Source organism: Perna viridis, chromosome 10, assembly GCF_037379345.1.
Source record: "Perna viridis isolate PV_CMFRI_1.1 ecotype Kerala chromosome 10, ASM3737934v1, whole genome shotgun sequence".
Classification (NCBI taxonomy): Eukaryota; Metazoa; Mollusca; class Bivalvia; order Mytilida; family Mytilidae; genus Perna; species Perna viridis.
Genome location: NC_142454.1, coordinates 32,796,568 through 32,813,775, shown reverse-complemented (window position 1 = coordinate 32,813,775; position 17,208 = coordinate 32,796,568). Strand labels below are relative to the sequence as shown.

Below are 17,208 nucleotides of genomic sequence, written 5' to 3'. Positions count from 1 at the left end.
TTAATATTATTCTTAGAATTCAGCTGAGGAAAATAGAACGCTCACTCAACGAGTGAGTGGTATATTGGAATCAACTTGTCCTTCCTTCACATTTATTTTGGCTCCCATTGATTGATTTCAAATTTGGTGTGTGGCTTTATATTGCTTGGGCATACAATGTAGCGATTTTTGGTTCTTGTCCATATCAACTTCCTGTTTTGTGGGAAATTACCATTAATTCCACTGCATGGAATGAAAGAGTAAAATTTCATCACAAACTTCTAAGTTCCAAATGGATGGATTGATTTCATATTTGGCCTTATATAGATGGGGCATATGTTGTAAACAGCTTTGGTTGCTGTCCAATATCAACTTCCTGTCTGGGGGAGGGTGTACCTAGCACAATAACACATGAAACTTCGTTTTATTCTGTTTGCTACAATGGGTATATAGATAATCTGTTTCCTGTTTTTACATTTAGGCCGTGTACTTGGATTTTAAAATAAGTCTTCTTGGATTTTTGAAAAGATTAGTTTTCCATGGGCTATCTCCAATTAACGATTAACTTTTCTACAGTTGAAGTCTGCTTTCCAAATCCATCAAAATTTTGTATTTTCTACTTGCTAAAGGGAATAATATTTTCACGAATCTGTGATATGCTAAAGGGAAAATATAACTTTCCAACACCTTAATTACACTTGCCCTGAGTGAGGGAAAAGTAGAATCCAAGAACACTGTAATATCTCTGAATTGTCCTTCCATTTATGATGCTTCAGTATTTTTGAGTGGATATATATGTAAACATATAAAGAGTAATTACAAAATCAGCCAATTTATTTTCAGCCATTATTTATCACAACAAATAAGCATTAACAACAATAACATGTATACATTCTGTCGTAAACAGGTTTAAAAAGACACTTTCATCGTTAATGAATTAACAAATATGGTTATAATGGCACTTAACAGTATAAAAATGACACAGACAGACAGACAAACAAAACAATAACAACTAGGTAACAACAAAACCATGATTACCATGACGGAATACATCATGATTATTGGTTCCAAATATTCTCTCTGAAATTGTTGTTACTTAAAATTTGTATACAGAAAATAATCCACTGTCTTATCATAAATCAGGTATACTGATAAGGTTTAGAACCACAGGAAAAATTAAAGGAAAGGCTGTGCTAAGCATTTCCACTGCTGGTTTTATCCAAATTTGTGTATATCAAATTGTTTGCTATTGTCTTTATAAGTAGTTAGCCAGAATTTTGATTTGAAGCCAATGACATTCTGGCAATTTCAGAACAATGTAATATATGTGATTTCACCATAAAAAAATGATACTGTGAAAGTACTTATATTAGTGGGTATCAAATTTCATGGTTAAGAGGGAAAGCACAAGTTCATGGATTTTTGAATTCATGGTTTTGAAGATCCTGTCATGCAATTTAAAGTAAGTAATCCTTTGTGTTTGGAATCAAATTTTTGTGGTTTACCTTACCCTCGAAATCAACTAAAAATGGAACCCCACGAACAGTAGTACTTTTACAGTACATGCTTTTAGTCAGTACATGAGTAAAACATCTGTAAATATGCCATACCTGTTAACTCTCCCATGTTAAGCTCCAGACTCCTACTAAATCAATGAAAAAAAGATAGAATTTCCCACATAGAAATATCAGATTTGTGGAAGTTACTAGATTTTCTGCGGAAAAACACAATAATTGAATTTATAACCAAAATAATTGGGGGGAGGGATCTCCCACAAGAGCTGTTTGAAGAGGTTGACAGGTATGATATACTTTCAATGCATTTTTACAGTTAAAACTCAACATTGTCTTATATAATTTCCAGCAAAAAAATCTTTTTAACAGGAACAAAATTCACTGGCATCATGGGTTTATGTAAACATTCAACAACTATCAATGTCAAATCAAGTCTTTACATTTACATCAATAATAAGATGTCGCACATTACATCATGCTAAGAATATCCCCACACTATTTCTGTAAAAATCAGTCCTATGGTTTGCTTGGAGCCTGGAAGGGGTAGACATGATACAAGTCACCATGCAAAAACAATATACCAAATATCTAAGCATTCACTCCAAATGAGGTTGAGAAATCTGTTACGAAAATTTCCATTATGCATCACCTAAAAAAAATTGCGCTGAAAACAGGAAGTAGAAAAGTGAGGAGCTTGGAATGGGAAGACAAGATTCCAGTCATTATGTAAAAACAATACAACAATTAAAACATTACCGTCTACAGAACTGTAAAAGACGGATGTGCCCTACGACTGACAGAGGAACAAAGTGACTTTAATCCTTTTTTGGGGTAATAAGCGGGGGTATAAAAATGCTTTGCACTCATATAAATTGGTCACCACTGCATAAAGCTCCACATCCTTGTAAAGTTTCATTGATGAAAATTAATCAAAGCTAAAAATCTTCCTTGAAAAGATCAGGTGATAATTGTACCTGTATTTATCTGCAGTAAATGTACATTTAAGATAGCAACATTCCTTAAATCTTATCATACATATTTCAATTTTATCAAATTCTGTTTAACTCAGCAATTCAGAAAAGACTAGAGACAGTAGGTTAGTTTGTAAGTGTTAAACTATGTATAATGTTTTGAAATTGAATTTGTTTTCATGTTCACAAACTGATACATAGTTTTGAAAACTTCTATTCAGATAAAATACTGAGAATGGTTCTTCAATCAAAGACTTATTCCATGTGACTTCAGAAGGGAAAAACAACCTTACATGCCCTATTTGTCACAGTCTTTAACATAGGCAACACAAACTTAGGGAAAAAAATAATATAAACATGATACAGACACAATAACAATATTTTCACTGATGAGTTAATGCTTGATGCATGTGGTCTATGATCGAGTCCTTTTGTTGGGAGGAAACGGCATACTTCATGGACCAGGTGACAATTTTCTCAGCAAACATGTGGCGCTCATTCTCTGTCAATGTCTTACTCTTGCCACACATCTCAAGCAAAAGTTTGACAGCATCCATCGGGTTTGGAAACGGTGTCTAAAAGCAAAATAAAATAAGGAATAAATACATTGTACTAATGTTTTGGATTTGGGTAGTACGTTCCTTCAATGTGCATTTGATGTGATTTGCTATAAACGTTCTTTTTTCTTATCACTAACAATTAAGTTGTTTAAAATCCTTGTATCTTTTTGGGTCTTGCACAGACGACACAGATGACATAAATATTTATGTTAGTTATCCTATATTTAAGAATACTATAATAATGGTGTTATTTTTGTCGGTATAAAACAACCTTTTTGTGTTTGTTTGGCCATTTTCTTTTTGCAAATATTTTTGACTGTACACAATGAACAGAAGCTTTACACCAAGACTGCTTTTCAACAATCATTCATGATTACTGAAGTAAAGGTATGCATTTACATTTAACTAGGTCTTCATTGTCAATAACATGAAGTAGCAAATGTTTACTCCCGCTCAGGAATACACAGTTGATTTTCCACAGCACCCAAAATACATTAAAAAAAATGATCAGGGAGTTAAATTTTTGTTTATATTTTTTGATAAAGTGATGAAAATGGGTTATGGGCTTCAGAAGAGATAAGGCAGGCTCGGTCACAAGAAGTTATTTTTAGTTGGTTCAATGATAATGAAATACCTATTTTTAAAACTTTATAATAACAAATCTATCCAACTGGCTGCAATGCTTACCTGTATGGCATCTGGACCATTTTTCAATTCCTGCATCATATATTCTTGTTCTTCCTTGAGAATTTCCATGGTAACATATTTCATTGTATACTTTTGATCAGCAGGCATATTGTACCATTCATCTGGCACATTGATATACTTGTTTGGGTTGATGATACTGGTTAAATTCCCCTTCCCAGGATGCATTGCTGCTAATGGATGATGAGGTTCATCCTCCCACAAGATTTTTCTAGATTTGATCAACCAATCAGATGACATCATGTACAAATCAGATTCTTCAACAATGTCTTGCTCAATGCTTCCATGATGAGCAGACATTGCTTCAAGACTAGCTTGACCACTGGAGGAAATTGACCGCTGAACGAGGTCTAATCTATCACCATGCTGCAGGGCAGGTTCACTAAAATGACGTTTTTTGCTTAAAACAGGTGGATGGATACCTGGCAGTGAACTAACTGAGGATCTAGAAGACATTGCTTCATAGCTACTCTCTGATGACATTTGACGGTTGATATCACTCGGCAAATTTTCAGCCGTGTTTTGTTGGTTGACCTCCAGTTGAGAAGGAGAAGGTGAAATTGAGCTTGGTTTTAAATCAAGAAGCAGTTGTGAAATCCCTTTATATATATAACCTAAAGTTTCTGTCAATGCATACCGCTTCCCTTGAATGTCCCACAACAAGCCTCTTGCAATATGTGACAGCTTTGAAACACTCAGACAATAATCAGGTGCCTGAAAAGTCATAAAGGCAAATACTTTTGGTCTCACATCTTTTCCAGAAGGCGATTTCTGATCTGATTTTGTCTGTAAAGGCATCTCACCTTTCAGATTTTCTGACTGTTGAGCATTTGCTTGAGATTCTGTTTTCTCAGAATTTTCAGCCCCAGAACTACATGTACTAGGACTTGTCATTGTTTTATTCTCGTTTTGAACATTAGTAGGATTTACAACAGATCCTTCACTAACAGGAGAATATAAATCAATTGTCTCCCTTGATTTCACTTCCTCTTGATCTTCAACAGAGGCTGATTCTAAAGACTTTTTATTGCCATTTTGGTCAGTTTGAGTTTGAGGTTCAACTTGAACAATATTTTGTACAATTTCAGAAACTTCACTACCTTTTTCTGTTCCTAAACTTAGGTTTTCTAATCTTTTACTTTCACTTTCCAGTGATATGTCATCACTTTCCTCTTCTTTTTTCCCTAAATTTGATCTCAAATAACTTAAAATAGCCACAAAGTAATAAGCTCGTAGACAATCAAGCTCTCTGCATCTTAAGCCGCCATTTGAAACAGAATCCTCGTCCTTTAGTTCAGACATATACCGTTTGATGGTATGCATTTTTGAAGTATCAAAATCTATATTATTCTCCATACTTATTACAACTCTCATTGCTGTGGTTTCTTGCTGCAGTTTCAGCATGTATTTTGGACCTGCAAAATAGATTAGAAATATGACTGTCCAATACAGATTAAAGACTCATGAAGGCAGGTGGTTTCCTGAAAGCATAGTAATTGGTTCTCAATAGATAAATGTTGTCAAAAAGGGCCCAGCTTGTTTCTGAACTTGGGACATCACAAATATTGAAATTTTAAAGCGTTCTGTTTTAAAGTTATGAAGGATCTTAGTCAATTACCTTAACTTGCAAGGAAAATATATTTTTGTAATGTGATCCTAAAGTTGGTAAAAATATGAAGCAATTTGATTAAAATGATCACCTCATATTTGAATTAATTCCCGACTGAATTAACTAATTTTATTTTACAATACTTTCATAGGATATTGAATCAGGTAGAAATACTATAAATAACTGATATCATTTTTGTTTTGTTTTGCAAAATTTCTTTGAGTTCAATATCCTACAAACTAAAAAAAAAAGAAAAAAAAATAATAAAAAAATTTTTTAAAAAGAAAAAAACAAAAAACAAAAAAAAAAAACAATCTCATGCACCACAAATTTTTTTAATCACTCATTTCACAACACAAAATTTTGCATCCTATCAGCTTACCTTGAGGAAGAAATAGTTTGAGGAGAATTTCCATCACCTGGACATGTCCTGCCTCATGTAGACTACTAACTGCCTTTAGTAGGTGGGAGATAGCCATTGGGGTCTCTGACATCAGTAATGAAAGCATACAGAGCACCAAATCTATACTGATCTGTACAAGGATCTGAAATATATAAGAAGTTTTGTGAGCAGGCAAATGAACATTCTACATCTTGATGTACTCCCACATAGAGTGGGGAAATGCTCTCGGACCCATGTGGGGCCTGGGAGTAGGCCAGAGAGTCAACAGAGCAGCCCAGCCACCAGTACGACATACTCTGACCGAGTTCTTCAGTTAGGTGTCCTGAAATTTGGGCTTCGCTATCTTCAACTACTAACAGACATCTACTATCACAATCCCTGTAAGGGGCGGTCGTGCAAGATCCATAAAGATAGTCAAGACTGCAAAAAACACCCATCAGAAGGCATATGAAGGACACCTTGTACAATGTTGAACCTGATCAGTACTAGGATCTGAAATAAACTAAGAAAACTGTGCTCTGCCACACAAAAACAGGCAAAGACAATAAACAGGCTTAATAAGGGCTTTGATAGCAATATTAAAAGCACATATAGGGTAAGGTGTATACACTTCTGTAAAAGTATTTATAACAACAAATCAATGAGCAATGGCTCACTACAGTGATACCCCCACATTTCTAATCACGATATAAGGAAAATAAACAAAGTCCTTGGTAAACAGGAATTAGTTGTCAAATTTTCCCAAAAAAGGATGCCACTATATAACATATCTACTAAAAAGGATGCCACTATATAACATATCTACTAAAAAGGATGCCACTATATAACATATCTACTAAAAAGGATGCCACTATATAACATATCTACTAAAAAGGATGCCACTACATAGCATATCTACTAAAAAGGATGCCACTATATAGTATATCTACAATAAGAGTGTGTTAAAATTTCAAGCCATTGTGACAAGTAGTTGCTCAATGCTGAAAAAACTGTGATGGAAAAAATAGTAACAAATCATAGCCTCCCACAATTCACGTGAACATGTCACCATGATACCACCAAGACTGACAGAGAGTATAGGAATAAATATACAACTAAGAGGAAAACAATTGGTGACAAAAAAAAACCCTTTTTCCCAGTTACTGGTTCTCAGAACTTTTCACAACCAGACAGTCTGGTTCCCTGGCTCATTAAGGAGAACAGTTCTGTATTGAACTATAGAAAACTCATTTTTTTGTATTTTTTTCACAGTTCATTCAGGTAAAGATAGCTTTTTTTCTAAGAAATAAAAACATATTTTGATCTTCCTACTCCACATTGGACAGGCAACCAGTCTGTTTGGCTTGGAAGTTATTTCCCTTTGAATGATATATCTAAGACCCAATGTGAAAGAGCAGTATCTGGATAAAAGAACTATTCTGAACAAATGAACAAAAGTAACAGATACTGCCACAAAGATACAAACACTTCCCCACAGTGTTGTAGAATTAATTTTCCAACATTGCAGGATATTTCAAAGTGAAGTTTTGTTTGAGAATCATATTAAAGAACAAGTCTTTAAATCTTGAACCAATTTCTTGTTGCTTGTATTTGGTACTAACCTTCTTAACATTTGGTTCATTTGGCCAAGTACACTTAAATGGTAGATTCTCATCCAACCTTCACAAAAAATATGGGGCAGGTGGGAGGATTTATTTTTCATTTCTTACCAGGCATTTGCTAGGCATATTTCATCTTATGTGAAGTATAGATTTTTTCTAAATCCATAGCTACATCAGTTTCAGAGAAGAAATATCTTTTAGTCACTAAAAAATGAAAGATTTGTATACTAAAGTATCTCAACACTAGAAAAGGACACACAAAAAAAATCCTGATTTTTCAGTGGCAAGAGTGAATGAGAATCTACTAATTCATTCTATTAGGCCTTAATGTGTGGCAGAGATCAACTCTAGTACCTTATGATGGAAAGATGATTCATAAATTAAATATAGGGCATGTTAGAATAGTAATGATTTAAATTATAAAGATTTCAGTTACGTTTAGTGCCTTGTGAAATCATAAAACATTGCTTAATTTTATTTTTGTTCTTGGAATAAAAACAATTTCAAAACCTTGTCAAATGGACAGTTTCATGTAACATTAACAGGAAAGTAGTGCATCCTACTGGGATAACCTTAATGTTCTACCAATTATATAGCCAGATCGTGAAATAAAACAAGTCTACAAAAATGAGAAGCAATGGAATTTTACTGGAAATACAAAGCCATAAACATTAAAGTAAGTCTATAAATAGACTTAAGGTGACGATGATACGGCATATCAATAGTGCAGAAAAGTCCTATTAACATTATAAAAGTAGACAATTTTCCATTATGATGTTGTTTCAATGGAAGTTGTAAAGATTTATGTGTGGAATACTTTATGTACATGGTATGCATGCTCAAGTTGTATGACCAAATGGCGTGTTGTGCTGACATTTAATACAGCATTATTATGTTACACTATATTTATATCAATATGTTTTTGAAATAATTGTTTTTCCAATACAAAAATGAGGATTACAGTATGGAAAAGTCATTTTTTATGACCATTTTTTTATTTTTTTTGTTTTAATACAGCTATATAGAATTCCCTACAGCTTCTGGAAAGTACAGGGAATTCCAGATAATAAATGGATGAATTAGATCGTTTTTGTTCGTTCGTTGGGGTTTAACACCCAAGCAATATTTCAGCTATATTCAGGCCATGAATTAGAAGGCAAATCATGCAAGCATTTACAACTACCGGTATTCTGGGAAAGTTGACAGAAAAGGGTAGAGTGCTTATAAAACCCATCAGATTGGCAGGGAAGTTATACAACTTATCCAAAAGGGAAAGCTCCTATGCCCTCCCGTAACGATTTGCAGGGAACACTACAGACCCTATATAAAAATATAAAATGTGTAGTTTCACATTAGGTTTAACAAAGAAAACAAAAACATTTCATAATCTAAAAACTAAATATTATTTCAAATAATAAAATATAATCAATTAGTCCTCATATGACTTAAAATGGGGGAACCTTTCCCTCTCATTGGAATAGAACAAATTCAGCATTGTTAAGCTTAACTGAAATATATGTTTTAAAAAATTTTTTGATAAGATTCAGTCTTTCTGAAGGTTTGTCGGACCATATGATATCACAGGTAAAAATGTGACAGGACTGGTAAAAATATCTGTAACGCCTGAATGGAAGTCCAGAAAATTTCCAATATTAGTAATTCTTGATTCAGGTCAAAATGGACCGTAAAACTTGGTTCGGTCCTGAAAATTATCCCAAATAGTAAGTCATCCCAGGACTGAATGTCCTGAAAATAAAAACTGAACCTTTGAAAAGACTGAACTCAGTAAGCATGGACCTACATGTATCATATAAGGCAGTCTTAGGCAGTTTTTTTTTAGTGTATTAAATTAAAAGAAAGCACCATTAGCTCTTAAGGTAGATCATACCTTCTTTTCTGTCAACTTGCAAAATCCTACAGATTCATGTATTTTCACAGAGCAAAAAGTGCTTGAAAAGGAGCAAAAAATTTTTGGTCATTATTCCGAAAGATTTTTTGGCATAAACTTTATGACAAATTTACAATGTTAATTTTATAAATCCTCTTCCAAGTGTGAGATATTTGGCAATAAAATGTTTTATTACCTAATTATAAGGTTTTATCTTGTTTATTAAAAATAGATATATTTTTCTCTATTTTCAAAATTTATTCAGGACAGGGCAATCTATTGCACAGTGCAATAGTCTCCTTGAGGAGTCTATTGCACTGACTCCATAATGATCTTTATCTAAGCCTTTTGATTGGTTGAACTTTTTTTAAGCACTTAATTGAATTGGAATTTACACACAAAAAACTTGTGTGTAAAAACGTAGATGTGACTCTTGTATGCCAATTCGTAAACATGGAGCGGTCAATTTCCTATTCCTGGTCGCATGGTTGTCTCTTTGACATATTCCCCATTTCCATTCTTTATTATATCTCATAGACAAATTAGGTCATAAAACAGGTATTAAATGGGTTGGTTGCAATAGACCAGAATATTTGTCCCATTGGCCTCGTGCAATAGAACACAATGATCATTCTCAGTACCAAAGGACAAATATTCTGGTCTATTGCATCCAACGCATTTAATAACTCTATACTATAGAATAGAATAATATTACAAGAAAAATATTTTCTTTTTGAAATATGACATAATATCGGATAAGTGTTCATAATAAAATTTTAAAAAAAATTTTATCTACCAGCTTTTTAATAGTAAGCACTTGAAACTGTGAAAATTTCTTACACAACTTTAATATTGCCCATATTTAGACTCAATTATTTCGAAATGAAGTTTGGTGGCCTATGTTTTTTATCTTAAAATTTAACAGTACGTTCATTCAATGTCATATTTATGAAAATCTATCTACTAAAAGTATAAGGTACCTTAAACAAAATAAAATGCAATGATTAAAGCAACTGATTTCTTTTCCAGGTAAAAGGTTATGGGAGATAACTAAAAAGTAACAAGGCAACTGTTCAAAATTGAAATGATTCACAGGGAAATCAGGAAAGAGCATTTTTGGTCCCTAGTTCCAAACAGTTTAAGTCACAACCCAGCCTCATTTTATAATATAATATCTGTGTAACAATATTTGTCTGGAAATGAAATATCTAAAGACATCTTGAAAATGATTTAAAAAACATGACTTCTAACAGTTAAGTGTTCAACACTGCCTCAGCTTCTATATGGTTTGGAGCATTTAAAAGATTTTAAGATTTTAAATTATCTTCAAAGAATACCTGTGGTAATTCGGTCTGTGCTTGTCTCCCAGCATGCAACACACTAAGTGATTTATACATTTCCTCTAGACTGCTGGTATCCATGGTAATTCCGAGGTTACAGTACCAAGTCCGCAACACATGATGAGGAAATGTATGTCCTTCAACTATAGTTGGTTGCCATGGTGATATAGGATCATTTTCATCAGGATCCAATATGAAGTCTGAAAGCATATTTGTTATTTAGATCTTAAGGAGTTTGTGTAAGTATAAGTAATTCAAAGTTAAGTGCTATTCTCAGTAAGTATCAGGCAGTGGGTGAATAATGCTGAAAAAAAAGTCTTTCCATGGAACTGTATTAACAAATGATATCTGAATGCACAAATGGCATTCATTTCTTTGTTAAGTGTCAGTAATTCAAGGTACAAATTATATGAAACGCATTGCAATTTCATCATCAAAGGGAGATAACTCATTTTTCCCCATCTTTCTTTTGTAAACTGGCTTCTCTGCATAGTCAGATATTTTGAAGACATAAGAACTGCCCATTCCTCTTTAAAAGACCTTAAACTATGAGCCCACAATATAAAATTCACATGTTTTTTTATTATCATGATTCATTATTTTTCAATTTTACTTCATTCTTTCAGATTCAAGCATTTAATTGCTTGGTTCTCATGAAAACTGATGACGGAGAGAAACATTTCTTTGCTTCTTTTTACTTCTCCAAATAGAGATAGAGATGAGTTATTTTATTTATATGGAAATAAAAATATATGAAGCACCTTCAAAGGAGAAAACAGGTCACAAGATTGAAAACCAAGATATTATTTTTAGTTCCCCTTAAATGTATCTCTTTTTAACTATTTTGTATATTGTTGGATTACTTCATCAATACTTTTAAATATTCCTTGAGATGGAGTCGAAGTGTGATGGGGCCCTAATAAATGATTTGAATTAAATTTTCATTGTATTCATTAAACACTGTGCACCTGGTCCGTGCTAGCAGGTTTTTGTGGAGTCAGAGTTGCTCATTTACTTTAGCTTTTATTTTAGTTACTTAATGTTCTTTGTTGTGTTTGTCTGTTTCCCATGACTGGTCTTTGTCCCAGGATTACATTCTTTTGAATTCTGCTAGAATCTTGGTTCACTTGATTACTCTTGTAAGCCTGTATCATGAATTTTATCATTTAAGGTGTAATGCCTACTAGGAATAGAGTGGGTATTAGTCACAATGCAAAAATTGCTGCTTCACAGTTCAACTCACCAGGAAGGGCTGGTGTGACCTGTAACTTCTCTGACCAGTCAGTGAGATTCTCTGGGTTAATGGTAATCAAGTCATCACTACATTTGGTGATCTCTACAGCCAATAACTCATGCATGGCAGTCACAGCTGACAGAAGCTGCAATACAATAAATTGATTGATTGATTGATAGAGCATGTTAAGGTTAGACATTCTATGGCAGATTTTTCAAGCATTCATGATGATAATGTTGATCAACTGAACAGACCCTACTTTGTACTAGTCCCAACACACCAAGCCAGATTACATTGTGCTAGGTCACAGCCTGCATGCAGCAAATCTCCCCACTGGGAACAAGATTCTGACTCTGACACCAATCATCACTCAATCCCTGACATGCTGCACAGTTGGGGGGAAGGAATAACTTTAAAAATGTTAAAATTTCAAAGTCTTTGGTATGACTCGGTAAGGGATAGAACTAATGACCTCCTGAGATCAAGCCAAATTCACTACAATGAAACCCAAGATGTGTTTACAATACACAGAAGAAATAAAATATGATTATCACTTCATGATTATAGGTAATTTCAGAAGAGTAGTTGAGAAGAAAAAAAAGCTGCTTCTTGGAAATGTTTAATATGATATCAGTTCAATACCATGTACACTTTAGAAATTTTATTGACAAGAGAAAGGATAGAATGCATTGGTACCTCATGCCTACCATTTAAAGAGGTAGACTTAGGGTAAGAGACAGAACTCTTACAAATCACTGGAAAGTTTGTATTCAGCATTCAATCTCATGTAAGCATCGAACTATTTTGGACTGATTTCCTTCTGTTTCAAATGAAAGCTTGAAAGGCTTTTGTAATATTGAATATGATACAAACATATCACTGATTTTTAGAGTTATGTCCCTTATTCTAGGCCTACCTTTTCCATATAAAATTCAGACAATGCCTATGGTATAGGTGGTTCATGGTGTAGAAAAACTGACTGAACAAATTATGCTTTTTTAGTTTATGTATGCTATATTTTTAGGTATCAATTGTCATTCCAGTATTTAGTATGGACAAAACCATACATTCATCTCCCCTAAAAACAACAAAATCAAACCAAATCAGGAATGATAACTCTTGCAAAGTGCACATTACAAACACAGTTTATATAATTCTCATTTCGAGAGTGTAACAGCCAATGACAAGGACTGGATTTGTGGTCTGTAATGGTTTCTGAATTAGAAACAAAAGAGAATTTGGTGGTTTTTGATATGCACGAATCCCCTCCCACCTAATTTTTATAAAGACTGCTACTAAACTACTATACCTGAAGGTTACTGTCCTCCTTAAGAAAACTATAGGCCTCTTTCCACATATTCTGTAAAAGGCATTGCTGTACAACTTTTTGAGCATAGACTAAACCCTGCTGTTTATCCTTAGCTATCAAACACACATGTGAAGCTGATCTAAGACTAGACTGATTGTACCTTCTTGCCAGGAGATTAGCAGCATCTTGAACTTGTCTCATAGCTAGGTGACTGAAAATGCAAAATGTAAACAACTCATTAATTCTGACAATCTAGGAATGTATTTATGCATAATCTATGGTTAAATTATATTAAAATGTTTTGGTGGTACAAATCCTGATTTTACTGTGTGATGTCTCCTCAATTTAGACATTAAAAGACATGAAAAACCAAATTCCCAAAACATTGTCTGCAGGGGGTATAAAAGTGTAGTCATAGAGATATCATTTCCCAGAAGGTGTTCAAGTTTTAGATGACAAAAATGTCCAAGACAGACTTCAGTACAGACAGAGGAGAATAAAACTTGATGCCCCTGCCCCAAAAGGGGCAAGAGAACACGAGTTGTGATGTTACAGACTTGTTTATTCCCTACCATTTTGCAGCCTGTTCATAATTGCCATCCTTCGTCAGCTGTTGTGCCCATAATGTGTACAAATCTTCTAACACAGGGTCAAAGGGAGATAACCTCACTTTAGCTAATGCTATTGCTTCCCTGAAATAAAACGAAATACATTTTAAGATTTAAGTATTCAATTTTTGTCAGTTATGTTGAATATAATATAATGTATGGCAGTTTCGAAGGGTTGAAATTGTTCAATAAGGAAGTAAGCATTTTACGGTAAATTAAATTTCAAGGACAACAAAAGACATAAAATCTTCCAAAATTGGTACTAGGTGTATTTGAATAACACCAATTTCATCATGCACCCAACCAAATCTTGCACACAGACAAGTGTTTCTGAGAAGGAACTTAAAATCTTCAAGTGCCATCATCATAAAATACACCATTTCATCAAGGTAATAAATTGTATTAATATTCATAATGCTTTTAAAACAACTGGTATTAAAGATCTTATGATGGTGAGGTAAAGTCCATAAAATTTATAAAATTTTCAATAGCAACTAGAAAAAAACTTAAGCTTTCACACTTGATGTGACAGAATTGAAAACAAGTAAAAGGATTACTCTTCTAATCATACACCTTTTTCAAGTTTAGAAAAGAATAAATTTAAAAACATTGCCCATAAAACAAAATTATTGACTAATTTAATATTTGTATGTCTGGGATTTATAGCATTGTCAAGACCTTTTCAACTTTATGTCCATAATTAACATTTAAAGTGCTTCAAAAATGTATGAAATTATTATTAACACATCAAGTTAGGGCTTTTTATGTTCTAATTTTTTTTCCTACATAATTTCCAGACCTCAAAAGACTGCAGTGTTTGATTTCTACATCTTAAACACTTTTTCTATAAATAAAGAAATAGCAAAAATCTAACATCACTAAAAACAAGACGGAGAAATCTCAGACACCAAAAGGTAAGATTTCAAGTTCTCTAACAAGGCTATGACGAATTAGAGGACATTGAAATCTTACGTAAGGGCCAAACTGTCTGAATTTTTGTTGTCTTGTAGTTTCCTGCAGTGATTGATTCTATTCTTACTTTACACCGGCAAATGTGCCACACGAGAATCATATGGTTTGCATCATATGATTATCATATAAATCAAGCACCATATGATAATCATATATTTGGTATACATATGATTATCGCATCATTATCATATGTTTTTCACAAATATGTGATTGTCATATGTTTTTAAGCCAAAATTACCATATGAGAATCATATGATAATCATATGACTATCATATGTTCAACATCATATGATTACCATATGATTATCATATGAATCAAGCACCATATGATTATCATATGTGGCACATTTGGCTGTGTAAAAATTAACTTTGTGCAAAGTTCAAACATCCTATTCATTGTTTTGTATTAACAAAATGTCATGAACGCTTTATTACGACACCTCAAACAGGAAGTTTATCGCAATCTCTGATGAGGCAAGGAATTTCACATGACACTTGAGACAAGCACATAAGCCTGACTAATTGGAAGAAATTTGTGTATTTACACTATAAAGATAAATAATGGACAAATCAATCTCTGCATGATTCTAAAGTGGACTTATACTGAATTGTGGTATATTGTTATCATTTTAATTTTCACAAATTTTTCGGTGGACAGAAAACAGTGAATAATAGTACATGTACCAAGAAAATGGATTTTTAACGCTTTATAATGCTAATAATTTTTTTAAACCACGGATATTGATACCCGCCAATATGCTCACTTGACCGAATCTGAGAAAATACATTTACAGAAGTTAATATAACAACCATTTCCATTGAAAATTGACCCTGAATCAGTCAAATTAATATATTCCTAGAAACCATCATCGCAGGTTTGAAAAAGGACAAATAGTTCAATGTGTAAAAAGACTAAAACTGTGAAAGTATAACTGTTCACATGATACCAATTTTCATGGTTGTCGTGGGTTTGGTAAACCACGAAATGCAGTTCCAAATGAAAAGGAAATTTCAATGTAGGAAAAATATTTGCAAACTTCTCCAAAAAAAGAATGTGCACATCTTCAATATCTAAATAATATCACTGTGCAAAGTTTTAATAGTATTGCCTTCAAGCTTTTTATGTTACAGATTGCATGGAGTAGGTACCAGATTGTTCAAACGACCTTGATGGACTATATATATAGGCCTTGTAATATTTGCATTAATGACTAAAATGAATATTTTGACCATGTTTTGATATAAACTTAGAAAGTCAGTTGTCAATCAGAGCTAGATAACAGAACTGGTAACATAATTATGATAAAAACATGTAAGAAAGGATAAGGTACACATAGTTGTGCTTTTGGCCCCTTCAAGTTCGAATTTTTAAACATGGTAATGGAATATAACCAATCTGCATTTTTGTTCAGAACTTCATGTAACACAAAAACATTACCATATTAAAAGCTCCTTGTTGAGGTATTCCATGAAGATGTATTAATGAGTGAATTTTATGGTGTGTTTGCTTATTATTTCAGTTCATTTTTTACCACACATTTAATGGGGATACTTAAGGCCATATTAAACTAGTTTAACCCCATTATAGAGATGTGCCTATGCATAGTCAGGAGATCTTGGTCATTAATGTGTCCTCCTGTTATTATTTGACTCTTGTTAATTTTGAGGATGTGTCATTGTTCTGTTACCATCGATTTTATTGCTTTTTCGTTGGGGCCTTTCAGAGCTTACTAGAAAGGTGTGTTTACACTTGTCAAAGACCTTTTAGTGTTCTCTGTATTTACTATCAAAATAGGGTTATAGGATGGTGCATTTGTTGCATTTCACCATAACTATTCCTTTTTCTTTTAGCTAATTCTTCATGAGTAATGGCAAATAGATAGTAGTTAAAAATGCAATGATTGTGCCACTGGAAACCTGCTAAATCTTCATAATTATGACTAAAAAAAATTCCTAATAATGTCAAAAGATTTTTTGGGTCAACTTAGGCTCAGACACATGTATTTCCAATTAAAAGGGTAACGTACTTATTTGTTATGCAGATTTAAGAACAGTGGCTTTATCTCCCACGGATTGTGACCCAAATATGCAGTACAAATAATTTGTAAATAATTATAACCTAACAAACTCAAGGTTTAATACTTTTGTTCAGCAAATAAAAGTTTGCTTCTATTCTAACATCAAGTTTTACAAAAATAGAAGGAGGGGCATTTTCACCAGTAAATGTACCTCATCCTTTGAATCTAGACTAGTGATACAAGGATATAATACCATGATGATTGATGACTCTTGATTTATTACATTTCCTGGTTCAAAACTGGTACCATGATAATCAATGTAGGAGAATATGTTTGTACAAAAAGTTTTGAATAAATTTTGTTCAGCAAATGCAGGTGTTCAGAGTTGGAATTCCCAATTTACAACAATCCATTGCAGATACCATAAAGATAAATATTTCAGTAAGAGAATTTAATTTGAGATTTTTAAAATTTAAAATGAGCGGCATCTTATTTTT

At 33.1% G+C, this 17,208-nt stretch overlaps 1 protein-coding gene across 1 annotated transcript in view; it reads right to left on the bottom strand.

Moving 5' to 3' along the window:
• Positions 1-795: 795 nt before the first annotated feature.
• The window catches only part of LOC148605452 (gem-associated protein 5-like), a 144,558-nt gene continuing 128,145 nt past the window's right edge, over positions 796-17,208 (bottom strand). The window contains exons 21-27 of the mRNA XM_088551128.1: positions 13,686-13,805; positions 13,114-13,324; positions 11,814-11,949; positions 10,568-10,770; positions 5,721-5,883; positions 3,712-5,144; positions 796-3,039 (exon numbers count right to left, since the gene is read on the bottom strand). Coding sequence (XP_088407254.1) covers positions 2,848-3,039; positions 3,712-5,144; positions 5,721-5,883; positions 10,568-10,770; positions 11,814-11,949; positions 13,114-13,324; positions 13,686-13,805 — 2,458 coding nt within the window. The 3' untranslated portion in view covers positions 796-2,847. The remainder of the gene's footprint in view (positions 3,040-3,711; positions 5,145-5,720; positions 5,884-10,567; positions 10,771-11,813; positions 11,950-13,113; positions 13,325-13,685; positions 13,806-17,208) is intronic.